The 20,384-nt window shown below is 34.1% G+C and overlaps 1 protein-coding gene across 1 annotated transcript; it reads left to right on the top strand.

Annotated features, from left to right (window-relative positions):
* Positions 1-1,296: 1,296 nt before the first annotated feature.
* On the top strand, positions 1,297-17,973 carry LOC108829981 (beta-glucosidase 16-like). Its single transcript, XM_018603589.2, has 12 exons — positions 1,297-1,443; positions 1,532-1,601; positions 13,839-13,897; positions 13,976-14,051; positions 14,127-14,204; positions 14,376-14,463; positions 14,543-14,798; positions 15,121-15,454; positions 15,572-15,603; positions 15,776-15,878; positions 15,987-16,083; positions 17,692-17,973. Exons 1-12 carry the CDS (start codon positions 1,297-1,299, stop codon positions 17,894-17,896), a joined length of 1,545 nt encoding a protein of 514 aa, XP_018459091.1. The 3' UTR covers positions 17,897-17,973.
* Positions 17,974-20,384: the final 2,411 nt, after the last annotated feature.

Raw genomic sequence — 20,384 nt, 5'->3', positions numbered from 1 at the left:
TTCTCGACTCTTTCTTGACTCCTTGCATCTCCAATTTCGGTCTCACGCGTCTCATCACCATCAGCGCCACTGAGGCTCGTCTTCCTGGAAGCAAGCCTACGCAAAAATGAGATGTGTATTCTTTTGTTGTCAGGCTTATGGAGCTTCTTACGGGGAAGTCTCAGGATTCGTTGCGGCTAAGCTCATTCTCGATGTCAATGGTGGTTTCTGAGGTATCAGATTTGGTTGATCTAATGTTATCAGATTTATGGAGCTTCTTATGAAGAAGTCTCGGGATTCGTCGCGGCTAAGCTCATCCTTGTCGTCAATGGTGGTTTCTGAGGAGCCGAAATTGGTTGATCCAGTGTTGCTCCAACATCGACAAAATATTCAGTAATTACCATATTCTTGGTTTGTTGTTCGGGTCCATTTTCTTTTCTAGAGACGACTTGTTAATTTGTTTGTTTCATTGAATAATTATTTTTTGAAATGAATATTCAATCGAATTGGTTATCTATAATAATAAATCAAAATGCATCAAAATGTTCATAAACAACACACATACATATATTAAAATCAAAATGCTTCAAATAAATGAGAAATAGTGGGAGGAGAGGTGGGTGAGATTTAATGATTGAATTAAAGAAGAATTTTAAGAAAGAAAGAAACATTACAGAAAATCTCGTCGGAAAAGAAGGTGAACGATGAGTTACGGTGGTACACAGGAGAATAGCTCACACCTAATCTTAAACATAGGCGGGCCAGACATATGAAAGCATTAAGGTCCAATGAATTAGAAAAACCCATCGACCCATCTCTATTGCATCTAGATTAAACGCGTGAAACACATAATAAAAAGTTCTCTCATTTCTTGCCACGTGTCGCAATTTAGAATAGGATGTGCTGAGGTGGCTTCATGAACAGAGTTTCAAGTCAACTTTATTATTATAGATAGATAATCGTTTTCAATTTTTTCTTTTTGTAAAAGAAATCTTTTTCATTTTTGTCAGATGAAATAATTAACGGTATTACAAAATTAATTTAGAAAGGCGGGTTTGTCTTTCTCAATTCTCACGTCTTAGCTTTGCAATTACTTTTTTCTGTGATGACTCAGATTGATTAACTTAAGTTAATATCTTCTGTTTTATAGGATCTTGAACGATAAGAAAATCGTATACACTATCTTTCTCCTCCCATCAATTCTATTTATAGATACAAATCATGAAAGTCAAACATTCCCCTTTCTCTTATAAAGTTTTAACAAACCAAAATTCTTATGAATAAAAAACGATTGATTTATTTTGTCTTACAGAAACTATGAGAAGTAAATGTCTCCTTTTACTGTTGATCATAACTTCCATCTACGTTGGAGTTTCTGCTAAGAATCACTCCTCAAGACCTATTTTAAGGAGAAGTGATTTCCCAGAAGATTTTATTTTTGGATCTGCCACTTCTGCATACCAGGTTCAGTTCTTATCAGTTCTTACTATATCTTGCATATGCTTTTGTTTTATTTTATAGTTTTGTTAACTTTTTCGATTTTTTTTTGTAGTGTGAAGGTGCTGCTCATGAATATGGTAGAGGGCCAAGTATCTGGGACACCTTCTCTGAAAATTTCCCAGGTTTTTTCTTCCTAATGAAACCCTAATATTTTTGGATCTCTTTAAACATCAAAGACTCGAATATTCTGAAAATTTGTTTATTTCTTCTTCTTCTTCTTCTTCTTCTTCTTGAATTGGGGTTTATAACACATATCTCGGTTTTTATCTTATGTTCATAGGAAAAAAAGGGGTTGATGACGATGAACATGTTGATAGAACCGTATTTTATAAACTACGGATTACCGAATATTGTAAAAAATAAAAAATGATAATACTATACCAAAAAGTAAAAAAATGATGATACAACTGCAGAGGCGAGATATTATCTCTTTCCTTAACTCAAAATTCGTCCCGTAGTGCGACGGTTCGATAACATAATGAGTCCCAAGATACAACTGCAAACAATCTTCTAAATTTTTGTCACTCTATCAGAAGCCTGGCGAAACTGGTTTTGTGTTGTACTCTCAGACACAAAATAAAATAAAATAAAACATAACTATTCAAGAGAATTTTGTTGTTGCTCATATCAATATGTTCGTATGTATATCACAATGGGAAAAGGGCCTTTTTCAACCTGAACAATTACAATCGTGCCAAATACTACCTGAACAATTGATTAGTGTCAAATACGACTTCAACTCAATTATAATTCAAAAATACTATCTAAACTTTATAAAACGTGCCAAAATCTACATTAACCATAATATAAGTTAGTCAACCGTTAAAAAAACAAAACGACGACGTTTTGGTTTAATCATTTTCTAAAAAAATATATTCGTTCTAAGATTCGAATTCGTGCATTGATACACTTTAAAATAGATACTAACCACCAAAATAAAGTAAATGTTTGATATATTATTACGAATTCGAAAGTATATATACTACTATTTTTCTTCATCTTCTCCAAATAAAATTTTGGTGATAATTGTTTCTCATTTCTATAAATATATTAAAATGTTTTATAATTATCATATCTTTAATACACTTATATTATACTAAAATATAATAATAAAATATTTGAAATTATAAAAAATTAAATATACTTAAATTTTTGAAACTATTTATAAAGTTTTCTTATATAAATTATTGTAATTTTAAAAATTTGAATGGTAACTTTTTACTAACTTATTTTACGTTTAATTTAGATTTTGGCACGTTTTAAGAAGTTAGGCAATATTTTTGAATTATAATTGAGTTGGGATCGTATTTAGCACTGATCAGTTGTTCAGGTAGATTTTGGCACATTTTAAAAAATCTATATAGTATTTTTGAATTATAATTGAGTTGAGGTCGTATTTAACAATGATCAATAGTTTAGGTAGTATTTAGCACGACTGAAATTGTTCGGGTTGAAAAATACCCTTTTCCCATATCACAATATGGAGATTAGTGGGTTTTATAAGCTTTTCCAAAAGCAAAGACCACAAAACGTTTCGACATTGATTCTTGTAATTAATATGAATCAACCATTATGACATTGTCAAAACAACCATAATGACATAATCAAAAAACGTTTTTGATATAAAGAAAAGATATTTATGATTTCTTTTAATTACTAAATAATTTAAGACAATCACTAAATTGATTTGAATTCGGTTACAATAACAAAAGGACGGTTATAGTCCGTTGACCAAATTTCAAACTCAATTTCAAATTTAATTTGGTTAACTCGGTTTTGTGCACACACATTTCAACCGGTGTATCTTTCCAGAAATATACTATAGTATATTCATACATATCCATATACAAACAAGAGGATTCACACCTCATATTTTATGTTGGACATTTACTAGTTTTTAAACATAGTCAAATATTCAAGCTTAGAAACTTTCCAAGTCAAAGACTTTGGACCAACATTTCTTATTCAAACGAACTTTGTTTTTGACATATTCATACACTACTTCATAGTGTTTGTCAACCATTCAGTTATCCGACGAACGTCTTCGCCCGGAAAACTTACCGAAAATGGTCTAAAACCATCTCGTCAAAAAACGAGTTCCAACAATCCCCGCATGAATAGAAATGCTTCTAAACACTAGACGACTCGACAGACTTGACTTCTTATACAAGACTCGACAAGACTCAAAAAGACTCAACTAAGGACTTTTGAGAGTACAAGCGAGAAATTCACTGCATGATGAGTTGGTAGCAATTTTTCAGCCTTTTTAAAAACCGTATTACGGATAGAACCGTATTTTATAAACTACGGATTACTGAATATTGTAAAGAATAAAAATGATAAAATTATACCAAAGAGTAAGAAAAGGATGATACAACAGCGGAGACGAGATATTATCTCTTTCCTTAACTCAAAATACGTCACGTAGTGCGACGGTTCGATAACGTAATGAGTCCCAGGATACAACTGCAAACAATCTTCTGAATTTGCGTCACTCTATCAGAAGCCTGGCGAAACTAGTTTTGTGTTGTACTCTCAGACACAAAATAAAAAATACTAACATGACTATTCAATATAGGAGAATGTGGTTTTTCTTTTGGTATTTGATCTGTCTCCTTTTCTACATTGCCATGAGGCTTTATATAGAAAATAATGAGAAGCACAAGTTTTATTTTTCAACATAAAGTGAAACCTCCCAATATGCACTAATGGAGTCTTTATTTCTTGTCATTATTATGTGAATTCATTTCAAATTTTGACCAAGAAATTAAAGAGTATAATTATTATTATTTGACTCATTCAAACAAAATAATATACTTTAAATGGATTTCTTTTTTATATTTTATCAATATAAAAGATCACATATATTTGGTTTATAAGATTTAGTTAATGAACATGAAGTCCAACTAACAAATCAAAACCCAAATTTAAAAATCTAATGTGTATATTTGTAACTTTATACAAGTTCCTCAAATCACACACATTAGACCTCAATTTCTCATTCACACTAAATCTATTTTTAGCATATGAATACATTGCTAAAAAATAGTTCCAACAATCCCCCACATGAATAGAAATGCTTCTAGACACTAGACGACTCGACATACTTGACTTCCTAGACAATACTCGACAAGACTCAACAAGACTCAACTAAGGACTTTTGAGAGTACAAACGAGAAATTCACTGCATGATACAGCCTGGAAATCAGACTATAAGACTTGATGAACTGAGGTTCAACCTGAAAACAAGAAGTTAGATTTTTATGAGTTTTTATGAGTTTTTAAGAAACAAAACAGAAACAAATGCAAGATGAATGAGATGCTGATGATAATGATAAATATATGAATAATAAAAAGAAAGGATATGATGGAATTAGGCTGCTGGATGTGTATCACTCTCAGCCTAATCAGTTGATGATTGAAGTGGATTGAGATGGTGCTTTGCTTGCTGGTTGTGTAACTCTCTCAAGCTTGACAAATGAATGGGATGGAAGGAAGGATGGATTGAGGACGCCACAAGACACTATGGAAAGGAGTCTTGATAAGTCAAGGTGCTCTGGAGCTGCTTCTCACAAACTCTAAAGACTTCAAACAATAGTTTTAAGAAAACTAGAAAACTGAATAATTCTTATTACTTTCAAAGATGAGTGTTTTACAATGAAACAAAGACTAGAGCTTTATAGGCTCGACCAAGACAGACTCTAACAGTCATAAAATAATAAAAGGAAACTAATAAACTCGAAATAAAAGCAAAGGAAATCAAAGAGTTGATGGCTCCATGGAATATAGCCGTTAGAGGCTTAATGGTGAGAATCTTGGCCAAATGAATGTGGCTGATGTTCTTCTTGTATCTGGACGGTTTGAGGGGGTAAGTAAGCTTCCTGGGAATGTTCCTTATGGTCTGCAAGGTGCTGAGGTCGTGCCTTAACTGAAGAGAAAAGAGCTGTTGGAGCTTTATTGCAAGGATCTCCAAATAAGGCAGTTTGGTGTAAGTGTGGATCCTCCTGATCCAATGGGGTCTGGTGCATTGTAGAAACTCATGGAACTCTTCTTGGACTCCTATAATGTCTCCTGGACGTCTTGGTTTAGTCCTGATGCCTTCTGGTCGGATTGGAATGGATGGGAAATGATCAAACCGAAAGATTGTCCAATCTTGCCATAAATAGCTCCGGTTTGATTTAAGTGACTCTTCATTGAACCAACTGATCTCCTGGGCTCTGGTGTAGCTAAGGACTTATTCAATACCTCCTGATTGGTTGAAATGATCTCCTGGACGCCAATGTCTGGTTTGAAGCTGATTGAACCGGTTAGCTTCCAATTGAGGCAGGTGTAGAACTGGTTTGACCGGTTTTGGAGAATGGATCATAACTTCATAATTCCGTGGCCATTTCTCCTGATATTGGGCTTCTTGGAAAGATGAGAGATCCCTCTTGAATCCTATAATCGGCTTTGGTTCAGGCCGCTTCTTGATTGGGCTTGAATCTCCTTCAAAAGTCGGGTACTCGCAGATGGACTGGTTGTGGAACCTCCGGTTTGTAAAATTCATAACTTCTTACTCCGTGAAGCTTTTATTGTAATTCCAAGTCTCAGTGAATTCTTGATGAGTTGGCCTTCTAGGAAAATTGGATTCATGACAAAAGACCTTCTGGTGGTTGAGATATTCTCCTGGGACTAAACCTCTATCACTGGTACCTCCAAAATGACCGGTTTGGACAGGTTGGTTGACCTCTGGTTCGACCACTGGTTTGATGACCGCATCATTCCCTCCCCCTTGTGAAGGTTTTGGCCTCAAAACTGGATAACCTGATACACCACAACAGAGCAAGTCAGGTTTCATTCTCATTTGAGAGTTTAGAACCTTACCTTGGTGATATAATTTTGGTTTGGTGATGCATGGTGTGTCTGGTGGCTCTTCTTTGAGAAGATAGGAAAGGATCAAGTATCTGCTATGTTTATGGTCATTGCATCTCTTCTGGAGTGGGTGGTCCTTCAGATTATTGATAGCCACGTTTCTGTCCCTCCTTGGAGCTGATCTTCCTAGCAACACAAGATAACCTGGTGGGATCTCTTTGAAGCTTTCTTCTTTGCAACCTGAAATAATCTCAAGATTCTGGACAAAAAGCAAGTGCATTATATCTGTGGTTGAAAAATTATAAACAAAATGTGAGATTTCCAGACTTACTTTAATAGCTTCCACAAGTTGAAAATTGATTTTCTTCTTTGGGCAACATGTGTTGGCTTGCTGCCTTCTTTGCACCTTTTGTGTTTGGCTGATGTGAACTTCTACTTCTCTTATTCCTGGATCAAAATTTCTTGGCAAAAGCATGTGCATCACATCTGGAAAATCAAGTGATAAAAACATTTTAAAATTGAGAAGACTTTCCTTACCCATGCTGACTTTGAATGGCATTTGTTCAACATCTCTTTGAACTAGTTTCTGGACAGCATCTATTGACATCATGGTTAAGGTTTCTTCTTGCAAGATTTTACCACGAATTGGAGTGCCTTTTTCTTTGCTTATACCTGGGTCAAAACATCTTGGCAAAGACAAGTGTATTATACCAAAGTATTGGAATTTATAAACTGTTGAAAACAAAGAATAAAGAACCTTACTTTCATCTGTGGCAGCAAGAAATTATATTTCTTTGTTTGGTTTGCTCTCACCTTGGTCTCCTGTACCTATTTCACTTTCCCTTGGACAAGACAAGTGCATTAATCTTATCATGGAAACAATAATAGCTTTCTGATCCATAGTGAAATTTACCTCAGGTTTTGGCACTTGAACAATTCTTTGCTCAGATTTTGGTTTCCACTTGTGGTGTGGATTTTGATTGAGCTCATGGTCTGGCTCAGCCCTTGGCACTTCAGTAAGCATAGAGCTCTCATCTGGTATCCCTGTACCAAGAATATAAACATTTAAACCAGTATCTAATGGTGATGTTAAACACTTACCTTGGTTTGATACTTTGATTATTGGTTTTGCTTCTTTAAGCAACAAATCATTTCTTCCAGCCTCACTTATGGCTTCCTCCTTTTTAGCAATGCCATGCTGGTAGACCGGGTCTTTTCTTTTAAGTTCATGCTCCTTAATTCCTGATACAATACCTTTTGACAAAGACAAGTGCATTTATACAAGAATTTGGAACCAATAAATCAGATTGAATAAAACTATCACTTATTTTAAACAATTCAGTTTTAGTTTCTAGTGATATTTCTTTCAATACTTGTTTAGTTGGACAAGCTTCAGCAAGGTGTCCTATTTTATGACATTTTAAACATGTCTGATCTTTCAGAATTTTAAAATCAGAAGACTTACCTTGGCTTGATGTGTCCTTCTCTTTGGGGTCTAAAATCTCCTTGTTCCTTGGATATAATTCTTTTTGAACTTTTGATTCAAACAAGGATGTGGAGCTCGGATTTTGCTTGACCTCAGGACCTGTCTTAACATTCTCTGAGAAAGACAAGTGACTCATACCAGTGGAAGATGATTCATAAACCAATTTATCAAGTATAGGACTTACCATAGCCTTTACTTGAACACTTTCATGTTCCGGTTTTGGAATTGGCTTGCACAGCATGTATGGACTGATGCATCTAGTCTTTTTCATGGTCACTGGCACGCCATGGTGTTGGGACTTCTCTACAAACTCCTTGTGCATTCTGACTTTGAGGTCTTTCCAATCTAACACTTGTTCAGTGCTCTCCTTTAATCACCATTTGTAGGCATTTTTGGTAAAGGCTTAGACAGCTTGTAACAACATCTTTTCTTTGGGAACTTTGTTGGAAAGCAGCCACTTATCCATGTTATTTTCCCATCTTAGATACACCTCTGGGTTCCTGCTTAAACCTGAAAACACTAAGATGTCAGATGTATAAGCACAACTTTTGATTACTTCTCTTTTTGGACCAATTGATGCATATGGAGCTCTCCATGAGGGGTCTGGTGGTTTGGTCTCAACATAAACAGCCTCAGGTACTTCTCCAAATCTACCTTCTCCAGGTTTTGGTCGTCGGCCTTGTGCCTTGTTTCTTTTCTCCATCCGAGCAATCTGCTTTTTGAGTTTTTGTAAGGCTATAACTTGCTGGCTCAGTGTGGCCTCCATTGTTTGGCCTGGTTATTTCACTCCCATTTCTTCCTGCAACAATGTCAAAGATCAAGTGAAGAATAGAGAAATCTGATTGAACCAAAATAAACCCAATGCAATAATGAAATTTAGACAAAACCGAGAAATATGCAATTATGAACCGATATGAAATAAACTATGCAATAAAAACTTTTTATTTTTCTTTTTTGATGCAAGCACGAAATGGAGAAACAAAAAAATGATATGAAACAATAACTAGGATGATTTTTTTTTTTTGAATTTTCAGATTTGATATGCAATGCAAACAGAAATGGAAACAACTTAAATGCATATTTTTTTTTTGACTTTTGAAAATGAAAACAATTAAATGCAAACACCTTCTTTATTTTTTTTTATAAATGAAAATATCAAAATGATGAAACAAATATGATATGCACGAATTTAAAAGGATATGCTTTTTTTTTTAAACTTTGCAATGCAAGAATCAAAATAAATGAAAAATGCAGATTTTTTTTTTTTTTTGAAATGAATGCACAAAATCTAAAAATGGCAAATGGAGCTGGGAAATGAATGCAAACAAGCTAATGAGTAAAACTTGAATCCTAGATGATCTACACGAAAATAAACTTGTCTTCCTCTTTTTATAAATTTTTTTGAATGCAACAAGAACACAAAAAAATGCAGAAACTGTTTTTATGGCTTTTTCGATTTATAAATGCAAAACAAATGCAAGCAAATATGAGATGCAAGGATAGATATCACCTTAGTCAGGATCTTGGGCTCTGATACCAAATGATACAGCCTGGAAATCAGACTATAAGACTTGATGAACTGAGGTTCAACCTGAAAACAAGAAGATAAATTTTTATGAGTTTTTATGAGTTTTTAAGAAACAAAACAGAAACAAATGCAAGATGAATGAGATGCTGATGATAATGATAAATATATGAATAATAAAAAGAAAGGATAGGATGGAATTAGGCTGCTGGATGTGTATCACTCTCAGCCTAATCAGTTGATGATTGAAGTGGATTGAGATGGTGCTTTACTTGCTGGTTGTGTAACTCTCTCAAGCTTGGCAAATGAATGGGATGGAAGGAAGGATGGATTGAGGACGCCACAAGACACTATGGAAAGGAGTCTTGATAAGTCAAGATGCTCTGGAGCTGCTTCTCACAAACTCTAAAGACTTCAAACAATAGTTTTAAGAAAACTAGAAAACTGAATAATTCTTATTACTTTCAAAGATGGGTGTTTTACAATGAAACAAAGACTAGAGCTTTATAGGCTCGACCAAGACAGACTCTAACAGTCATAAAATGATAAAAGGAAACTAATAAACTCGAAATAAAAGCAAAGGAAATCAAAGAGTTGATGGCTCCATGGAATATAACCGTTAGAGGCTTAATGGTGAGAATCTTGGCCAAATGAATGTGGCTGATGTTCTTCTTGTATCTGGACGATTTGAGGGGGTAAGTAAGCTTCCTGGGAATGTTCCTTATGGTCTGCAAGGTGCTGAGGTCGTGCCTTAACTGAAGAGAAAAGAGCTGTTGGAGCTTTATTGCAAGGATCTCCAAATAAGGCAGTTTGGTGTAAGTGTGGATCCTACTGATCCAATGGGGTCTGGTGCATGGTAGAAACTCATGGAACTCTTCTTGGACTCCTATAATGTCTCCTGGACGTCTTGGTTTAGTCCTGATGCCTTCTGGTCGGATTGGAATGGCTGGGAAATGATCAAACCGAAAGATTGTCCAATCTTGCCATAAATAGCTCCGGTTTGATTTAAGTGACTCTTCATTGAACCAACTGATCTCCTGGGCTCTGGTGTAGCTAAGGACTTCTTCAATACCTCCTGATTGGTTGAAATGATCTCCTGGACGCCAATGTCTGGTTTGAAGCTGATTGAACCGGTTAGCTTCCAATTGAGGCAGGTGTAGAACTGGTTTGACCGGTTTTGGAGAATGGATCATAACTTCATAATTCTGTGGCCATTTCTCCTGATATTGGGCTTCTTGGAAAGATGAGAGATCCCTCTTGAATCCTATGATCGGCTTTGGTTCAGGCCGCTTCTTGATTGGGCTTGAATCTCCTTCAAAAGTCGGGTACTCGCAGATGGACTGGTTGTGGAACCTCCGGTTTGTAAAATTCATAACTTCTTCCTCCGTGAAGCTTTTATTGTAATTCCAAGTCTCAGTGAATTCTTGATGAGTTGGCCTTCTAGGAAAATTGGATTCATGACAAAAGATCTTCTGGTGGTTGAGATATTCGCCTGGGACTAAACCTCTATCGCTGGTACCTCCAAAGTGGCCGGTTTGGACAGGTTGGTTGACCTCTGGTTCGACCACTGGTTTGATGACCGCATCACTGCATGATGAGTTGGTAGCAATTTTTTAGCCTTGAACCAGTCATTGTTAATAACTATCGGATTTACTCGGCCAAGAGGTGGCCATGATGTCTTGAACCTCCCGGACTTTAGTGTAAACCTAGACAATAGCCAAAACACAGTTCCATTCTCTCACAAAACCAATTTCTCTATTGTGTTCATTTTGGCCGTGAACATTCCTGGTAATCATGAGTGAACTTTAGAGAATATAGCCATTTTATTCTCCTAGAAATGGCCCCATTTCACACTCACAAGGTGATTTGTCATTAGTTTTGTTTAGAGGAGTATCATGTACTACTTCATTCATATCTCAAAACAATTGGCACAAATCATTATTCCTTACATGTAGCACTGTTTAATCATTCTAGGAACTGGGTATAAACCGAAGTCTTACAGTGCTTTGGGCAGATTTAGTTTGACTTAGTTGTCTCCTTGAACCTATTTCTTGGGATCTCCAATCTGATAAGTAGAGTTACCGCCAAACCTCATCTTAGTTCATAGGCTAAACCCATTCCTCTGGATGATATTACAATTTGATCTCATGACACACCTTTAATAACAGGATCCTAGGTGTCATCACATTGAACATAATCTATTGAGATTAGTCGAGATCAATTGTCTAATGATTTTGTCATCTCTTTTTTTTTCTCAAGATACAATTAACCATTATACACAAAACTCAGTGTATGACACTAGTTTTTTTAAAATCATAGTTTGATAACTATCACTAAGTTCATTTGGCCTCTTGCCATTGACTTTATTTGGTAAGCAAAGCTTTCCCCACATTTCTTGAGATAGCTCAAAAACATGCATATTTATTTACATTTAACATCTCTTAGGAGTTTACAACTCCTTTAGATTTAAATGAAAAAAAATAATTTCGGAAAATTATTACAATTTTCTTTAAAATGTTTTTCATTCTCAGAAATTCACATTTTAGATACAACTATTTTCATAGTTCTCTCAAGTTGATTTATAAATCTAACTTGTATATGCTTTGAATTTTTCCAAAAACATATTTTGTTTTAGCAAATATACATATCATTATATGATATTGTTTGTACCATCAAAACCACCATTTTCTATGGTTATTTTCAAACATATTGACTTTAGAAACTACAATACACATGTCAGTTTCAGTCATATTGGTTTGAAAATTCTCATTGGTTTTGCATGGTCAACATTTTTAAAAGGTGCATTTAAGCATTGACGAAATACAAATGTTTTGATCAATATCAACAAACATTTTATTTCTTATGGCAAATGATTTATATGTGGCAGACCTCTCCCAAATTTAGTTTAGGGCGTCGACTCACAAAAATCCATTTCCATTCATATAACATGATCCCTTAAGAAGCAAAATGTTATTTATGACTATGATTTCACCATATTTTTGAAACCTGAATCAGTTTTCTTTTTTCATGGTCAACATATGCTTAATAACTAAATTAAGTTATCCCAAAATCTGAAAAAGAAATCAAAAACGTTAAACCATTCATGATAATTAAAGCAAAATAATTATCATTTACCAAGTCAAAACAATAACACATTTTGACCAATTAAATTATACAGAACCAACTTCCCTTTTCGGTTTTGATTAGAACAAGTGATAATCTCCTTTTCCTGAAAAATCGGAAAAATATATTCTAGTAAAATCAAAATCGAGAATAAGCTGATGGAGGAGAGTGATTTTCATCATAGGAATTATCTAATTCCCAGCAATAGAGCCAAATCGATCATGGCACCTATTCCGAATATTGATTAACCTGTTCTTTAAAACCTGTTTTCATAACAAAAACACTTCAAAAGACAGAGTGTTAAAAAAAAAACACTTCAAAAAATAACCAGTTATTGTTAGTAAGAAAATACAAATAAAAATTTAAAGAATTAAGATTGAAGAATGATTATTTTTAAATAATCCTTTTCATCTGATTCCGGCATCTTTTCCCAAAGATCAATCAACCTGTTCTTACAAAAAATCACTTTTTACAATAATCAGTTCGGTTAGTGCAAAGCAATATACGGATATTTTGAGTTAAGACTGATAGAACCGTATTTTATAAACTACGGATTACTGAATATTGTAAAGAATAAAAATGATAAAATTATACCAAAGAGTAAGAAAATGATGATACAACTGCAGAGGCGAGATATTATCTCTTTCCTTAACTCAAAATACGTCCCATAGTGCGACGGTTCGATAACGTAATGAGTCCCAGGGTACAACTGCAAACAATCTTCTGAATTTGCGTCACTCTATCAGAAGCCTGGCGAAACTAGTTTTGTGTTGTACTCTCAGACACAAAATAAAAAATACTAACATGACTATTCAATATAGGAGAATGTGGTTTTTCTTTGGTATTTGATGTGTCTCCTTTTCTACATTGCCATGAGGCTTTATATATAAAATAATGAAAAGCACAAGTTTCACTTTTCAACATAAAATGAAACCTCCCAATGTGCACTAATGGAGTCTTTATTTCTTGTCATTATTATGTGAATTCATTTCACATTTTGACCAAGAAATTAAAGAGTATAATTATTATTATTTGACTCATTCAAACAAAATAATATACTTTAAATGGATTTATTTTTTATATTTTATCAATATAAAAGATCACATATATTTGGTTTATAAGATTTAGTTAATGAACATGAAGTCCAACTAACAAATCAAAACCCAAATCCAAAAATCTAATGTGTATATTTGTAACTTTATACAAGTTTCTCAAAGCACACACATTAGACCTCCATTTCTCATTCACACTAAATCTATTTTTAGCATATGAATACATTTGCTAAAAAAATAGTTCAAACACATGTAAGGTTATTCAGTTATTATTACTTTCTCGAAATTGAATTATTCAATAAATATTTTTGTCTTTTCTCAGAGAAGATATTGGATGGTAGTAATGGGTCCATTGCTGATAATTCTTACAACCTATACAAGGTATTGCTTTCTTCATGAAACTAAAATGTAAACTAAACATTACATTTAAATTCATGAAAACTTGACTTGGAAATCCAGAAAGATGTGAATTTGCTGCATCAAATTGGCTTCCATGCTTACAGATTCTCGATCTCATGGTCACGGATTTTGCCTCGTAAGCTATAGATCCGAGCAAAACCTTTTAGAGTTTTTGAGTGAATAGAAGTCGACTATTTTTTTTGTTTATCAGGTGGGGATTTAAAGGGAGGTATCAACCAGGCTGGAGTAGATTATTACAACAACCTGATTAATAAACTTCTGTCAAAAGGTAATGATTCTTTGTTTCTCAGGTGACACGAGACGACTTTTGCTTTCATAACGTATTGAGTGAATCTTGGTGATGTTTATTATCTTGAGAACACCCTTTAGAAATTTCAAGATTCGCCCGAAAATGCAACATTTAACGTTTGCTTTTTTTGGTAATGGTGTAAATGTTTAGGAATGAAGCCATTTGTCACAATATTTCATTGGGACCTACCAGAAGCACTTGAGCATGCTTACGGTGGCTTCCTCGGAACTGAGATTGTGTAAGTCTGCTATCATCTCCAAGTGGTAAGATTACGACATCACAAAGATGTTAAATGGTTCTTTTTGGAAATGAAACAGGAATGATTTCCGGGACTATGCAGAACTCTGCTTCCAGAAATTTGGAGATAGAGTGAAGCATTGGATGACATTAAACGAGCCATTTACAGTGGTACGTGATGGTTACATAATTGGTCAAAAGGCACCTGGAAGATGTTCCAGTTTCACCAATCCTAATTGCACCGGGGGTGATGGAGCCACCGAACCTTACATCGTCGGCCATAACTTCCTCCTCGCTCATGGAGCCGCTGTCAAGATCTACAGGGAAAAGTACCAGGTCTGTTTGCTATGTTACTTACCTATATACCAGTTGCTTGTTTGCTTTTGTGTTTGATTTATGTTCTGGCGCTGGCTCTGTTTTTATCGTGCACAACACTTAAAAACAGGGATAACGGTAAAAACAGAGCTGCACAGCTCACTGAAACATTGATTTTGGTCTCTATTTTTTTTTGAGAGTTATTTACACAGACTCCAAATTATATATTTTATGAAAAAATTAGTAAATGTTCATAACCTCCAAAATTTCAGGACCAGCACTACTTAAAAGTTAGACGGTTGTAATTTGTGATGGTGTTCCGCTCCTACTGTTGTGTTTGCAGGCATATCAGAAAGGAAAAATTGGTATCGCCTTAAACACAGAATGGCACTACCCTTACTCTGATTCATATGCTGACAAACTAGCCGCAGCTCGAGCCACGGCCTTCACCTTTGACTACTTCTTGGAGCCAATTGTCTATGGTAGATACCCTTCCGAAATGGTCAACCATGTGAAAGACGGTCGTCTTCCTACATTCACACCAGAAGAGTCATCAATGCTAAAAGGATCATATGATTTCATAGGTCTTAACTATTACTCATCTTTCTACGTTAAAGATGTGCCATGTGCAACTGAAAACATCACCGTGTACACCGATCGTTGCGCCAGCATAGTAGGTCCGTGAACCATATGTTTTTTTGGACGTTCCATATAGTTATATATAAATTGACTAATTTTCCCGAATTAATATTTAAATTCTACATTCCTCATATAATATTATGTTTTTGTATTAGGTGAGCGAAATGGAGTGCCTATCGGTCCAACGGTAAAATATTCTATCCATTTTTTTAAATAGTCAAGAATTTAGAGAAATCTCCCAATCAAATCAAGGTTTCCATGATAGTTCAAGTTAATAATCCAAAGATATATATTGTCTTAAAAAATAATACTGGTTTATTTAGACATATGTAGCTTCTGTAATCTATGATTCAATTTAGGCTGGTTCGAGTTGGCTTTTGATATACCCCAAGGGTATTCGCGATCTTCTACTACATGCAAAATTCAAATACAATGATCCCGTCTTGTACATAACAGAAAACGGCAAGTCCTATCATGAAGAAACTCTATCTTTTAAAAGAACTTTTAGAAACAAAATCTAATTTATACTGATATAACTTTGTTCTCATCTCATTTTAAATAATCATGTAGGAGTGAATGAAGCTAACACTGGAGAAGTCTTTCTTAATGACGACTTGAGAATTGACTACTACACTAATCACCTTAAGATGGTTCGCGATGCAATCTCGTAAGCTCTCCCTTAACAACATAGTTTCACTTTTTTTGTTTGAGATTACGGTTCCATGTTATATTAAATTATGTTTATAGAATTATAACAACGAAGCGCCAACCCAAATGCAAATGTCAAAACAATCAGGACTGTCATGATCAGTGGCGGATTCAGACCAATTATTTGTCGGGAACACATAATGAATACATATATTAAATAATATTAGATTAATTAATATAAAGTAAATAATTATATTTCAAAATTATTGTAAACTATTAATCATCAGTTATTAATTAAATCTGCAAGAAAATAATAACTTTAGTTTTGTTCAACTCAGAACAGATTTTATAAAATAATTTTATAATTGTTTTTACAAATGTAACTAATCACAATAGCATCTATTCAAATTAAAATTAATTTCAAAATATAGAAAAGGTGCTCTTCAAATTTACACATATATAACAACATATCAATATTTTACAGAACTTGTTTTTTTTAACAGCATTTTACAGAACTTGTTTATAATCAATAATCATATCATAAGTAGCTTTTTTTTTTGAAACACATATCATAAGTAGCTAAACTCTAAAATATTAAATAAAATGAATGGATTAATTAATTTTTATTACCAATTGCTAATGTCTATTATTATAAGAATGGACTTAAAATGTGCTGAAAAGTTGAAATATAAAAATGAGATACCCCTAATATATTATAGAGAAATTGCCAAAAATACCATTTTCATAGTACCACTTTTCATGTTTACACTAACCACTTTTACCACTATTTTTGATGAAGGGTCTAGATTTAAAGGTTTAGGATTTAGGGTTTAGATTTGATGTTTTAGGGTTTAAGGTATATAGTTTAGGGTTTAGAGTTTAGGATTTAGGGTTTAGAGTTAAGGATTTAGGGTTTATAGTTTACACTTTAGGGTTTAGGGTTTAGGATATTGAATTTAGGATATATAGTTTAGGGTTTAGGGTTTAGAGTTGAAGATTTTGAGTTTAGGGTTTAGAATTGGAGGTTTAGGAATTATAATTTGGGATTAGATTTTTGAAAAACATATAAAAATAAAGATATAAGAGTCTTTACTATTTTAATAAATAAGGTATTTTTGAAAATGTGTCTTTTGTGGTGGTAAAGATGAATAGTGGTACCTTGAAAGTGGTATTTTTGAAAATTCCCCTATATTATAACAGAAAGAACTATTAAACACACAAATAAAGAAAGACAAACAAAAGTTGATAAAAAAAGAAAGACAAACATATGGTGACACAAAAATAGTAACATTAACAATAAAAAAGGTAGGAAAAAACTCAAAAAATAGTTACTGTAGTTATAGTTGTAGACGTGTCAGAGAAGATTATAAGTTATAACCAAGAGATAAAAAAAATAAAACCAGGGAAAAACACGCGATGGTTTCAAACACTTTTAAGAATTGAATATAACAGGTATCATCTTTACCGATTGTTCCAAGACAATCAATAGTGACCAGGCTAACTAAGTAAAATTTAAAAAGTAGTCGGGGCACGTGCCCCCGTTCCTGGTACTGTAGATCTGCCCCTGGTCATGATTTGATTATATAATGTTGAATGAGATTGAAAACTATTTTTACACAAAATGTAGGATGGGGGTGAATGTGAAAGGATATTTTGCATGGTCGTTGATGGATAACTTTGAGTGGTCAGAAGGATACACGGTCCGGTTCGGGCTAGTGTATGTGGACTTTAAAAATGGAAGTAAGAGGTATCCCAAGAAATCAGCTAAGTGGTTTAGGAGATTGTTGAAGGGAAAGTATAATGGGACTAAACAGCAAGTAGCTGTTATGTAGTAAATCATGCGTGAGCTTCTCAATTTATTGTCTACGTATGATACGATACGTAGCTTTTCTTTTACATGTGCAGAAAATAAGAATTTAAGATGAGAGGTGACTTTGTTTTGGATGTTACCAATTGTTTTTTTTAAAGGCTTACCAAATTTTAGTATTAGAAACAATTCGGTAATCCTTAGCGTTCATTCTAATTAAGATTCTAAAATTAAAGAAAATACGGTGATGATTGGTTAGATCTATTATATCAAAACAACATTATGATCAATTGATATATGTGTGGTCCAACTATTTTAATATAATAGATTAAAAAAATTTATTAATCATTTAAAAAAATATTATACAAATAAAAACAGAAATGTAACTAAAAAATACTTCACTCTTTTAAGGGTGAGTCATAATCTAGTTTTAATTTAGTTTTTAGCTTTATTTATTTTTAAATCATTAATCTTAAACAATTATGATGTAACTTTATTCATTTTTAAAATCAAAGCCTATAACATTTGCTTTCCAGTTAGTTTAATAATCTAATGAGTTCTAAACAAAAGCTGCACATCTACTTTCTTTTTCATGTTTTTTCTCTTAAAACAAAGTGTTTTACAAGTTGTAGTGATTTCTACTGTAACAAATATACATATACAACAACAAAAACTGTAAACTAAAGTTCTATAACAGAGCTTCTACATCTTCAATCCCACCAATCATCCACAATGATATCATATTATTAGTATCTAAACGTATGAAGCACCGTGGTCTATTGGTCATGGTTTAACGGCTTCTATACCCAAGTCTGAGGTTCGAATCCCAAGCGAAGCAATTTCTACACCAGAAGGTCTGAGTTTCAATTCCCGGAGAAGACGAATTATGCAGAATATTGGAGACAAGTTGATAGACCCCGGCCCAAGGATCAGTACATGGAACCAGCTCAGCATGGAGTCCAGGACGTCCAGATCAGTTCAACCGAGGTTCATCCATCCGGCCGTACCAGACATACAAACCGAGCTGTGTACCGGATCGACCCGCGTACATCCGTGAAAGACCTTAGCCGGATCCACGACCAGACGATGGAATTGATCGACCCACATCACTTCTTTCCCGACCCATTCATCATTCTAGGACTAACAGTCTAGCCAGAATCCATGATCATCGTGATCAACACCCGGATCATCGTGATCAACACCCGGATCATCGTGATCATCACCCGGATCATCGTGATCATCACCCGGATCATGCTGATCACGACCTTTCCGACCACTTTGATGATTTCATGATGATCGATGCTTCCAACTTCTCCAAAGAAATGTTTCTTAAGTTCTCTGAAGATTTGGGTCAAGAAAAGTTGCCATCCGTTCATGAAGGTTCACTGAACAGCCCGCGGACAGCCCTTCGTGCGTCATGGTCCATACCGTGATGAACTTGATCAACACAGCAAGGTTCATTGAACCTGGACAGAAGAATTTGAAGGGTTCAACTGCAGTCAAACTCAATTTTCGTGCCTTGACCAGATCTGGTCAAGTTTGCATTTTCTATGTATTGTTTTCATCATTTTTTTTATTTCTTTTGACTAGAAACACTATAAAATGTAACCCTTTGTTATTGCAATGCTATCAACGAATTTCCTTTCTTTTTATGAGTTTTACTCTCTGTTCTTTGCTTAGAACATTTCTAGTTTCTTGGTGAGGTTATCTCCAAGTTTTGATCCTTCCTTTGTTGGACCGGTGCGTCACATCCGGCAACAATTGAAGTCTGGTAGTATCATCGGGCCTTCCGCAACCCGTTGTGTCACCGTTCATCCCACCAGTTCTCAATCCTTCCGGATCTGAGTCCATATCAACTTTACCGAAAGAGTGATCCTAATTTTGGTTCTATCACAAGTCTTACAAGGGATCTTCAGCATGACGCAAGGAGTACCGTCAGGAATGGATCTCATAGGGCGGTTCAGGGTGATGCAGTCAGACATGAATTCTCATAAGGCAGATAGATTGGTCAGCTGTAATATCGTCTATGTAATGTTTCTCATTGTTTCTAATCTTATTATATAAAGCTTGGTTCTTCAAAGTTACTAATTAACACGATTGCGACACATGGCAACTATATATTTTAGATTGCGACATATGTTAAACTATTTCAAAATTAATAATAAATATTTTGAAATATAACAACAAGGTAATTACTTTTAATAGTAATTATCCTTTTTATTTATTTTTTCTGAAATCATAAAGAAAAGATAATTGCTAAAGAAATGATAGTAATTTTCGTTTTCACAAATCTTATACCAAAACCGATTTGTACGAATACTACTTTTCCTTTATGTTAATTTTTCTTTATTCAAATAATTAAAAATATCTTTACCCAAAAAGAGCTACAATTATCACATATTAACACGATTTTTTTTTTAAAAAGTAACAGTAATTTTCGTTTTTACAAATCTTATACCAAAACCGATTTTTACAAATACTAATTTTCCTTTATTTAGTAATTATCCTTTTTA

The sequence above is a fragment of the Raphanus sativus genome, chromosome 4, assembly GCF_000801105.2.
Source record: "Raphanus sativus cultivar WK10039 chromosome 4, ASM80110v3, whole genome shotgun sequence".
Lineage (NCBI taxonomy): Eukaryota > Viridiplantae > Streptophyta > Magnoliopsida > Brassicales > Brassicaceae > Raphanus > Raphanus sativus.
The sequence above is the reverse complement of the archived record's forward strand: the minus strand, read 5'-3'. Positions and strand labels throughout refer to the sequence as shown.

What these genes read in the sequence shown, in the direction of transcription:
- LOC108829981 (XM_018603589.2), top strand. Translation starts at nt 1,297, where the DNA reads ATGAGAAGTAAATGTCTCCTTTTACTGTTGATCATAACTTCCATCTAC. An exon ending in CTTCTCTGAAAATTTCCCAG is followed by an intron (nt 1,602 to 13,838) that starts GTTTTTTCTTCC and finishes GTCTTTTCTCAG; the next exon opens with AGAAGATATTGGATGGTAGT. An exon ending in TCGTTGCGCCAGCATAGTAG is followed by an intron (nt 15,455 to 15,571) that starts GTCCGTGAACCA and finishes TTTTTGTATTAG; the next exon opens with GTGAGCGAAATGGAGTGCCT.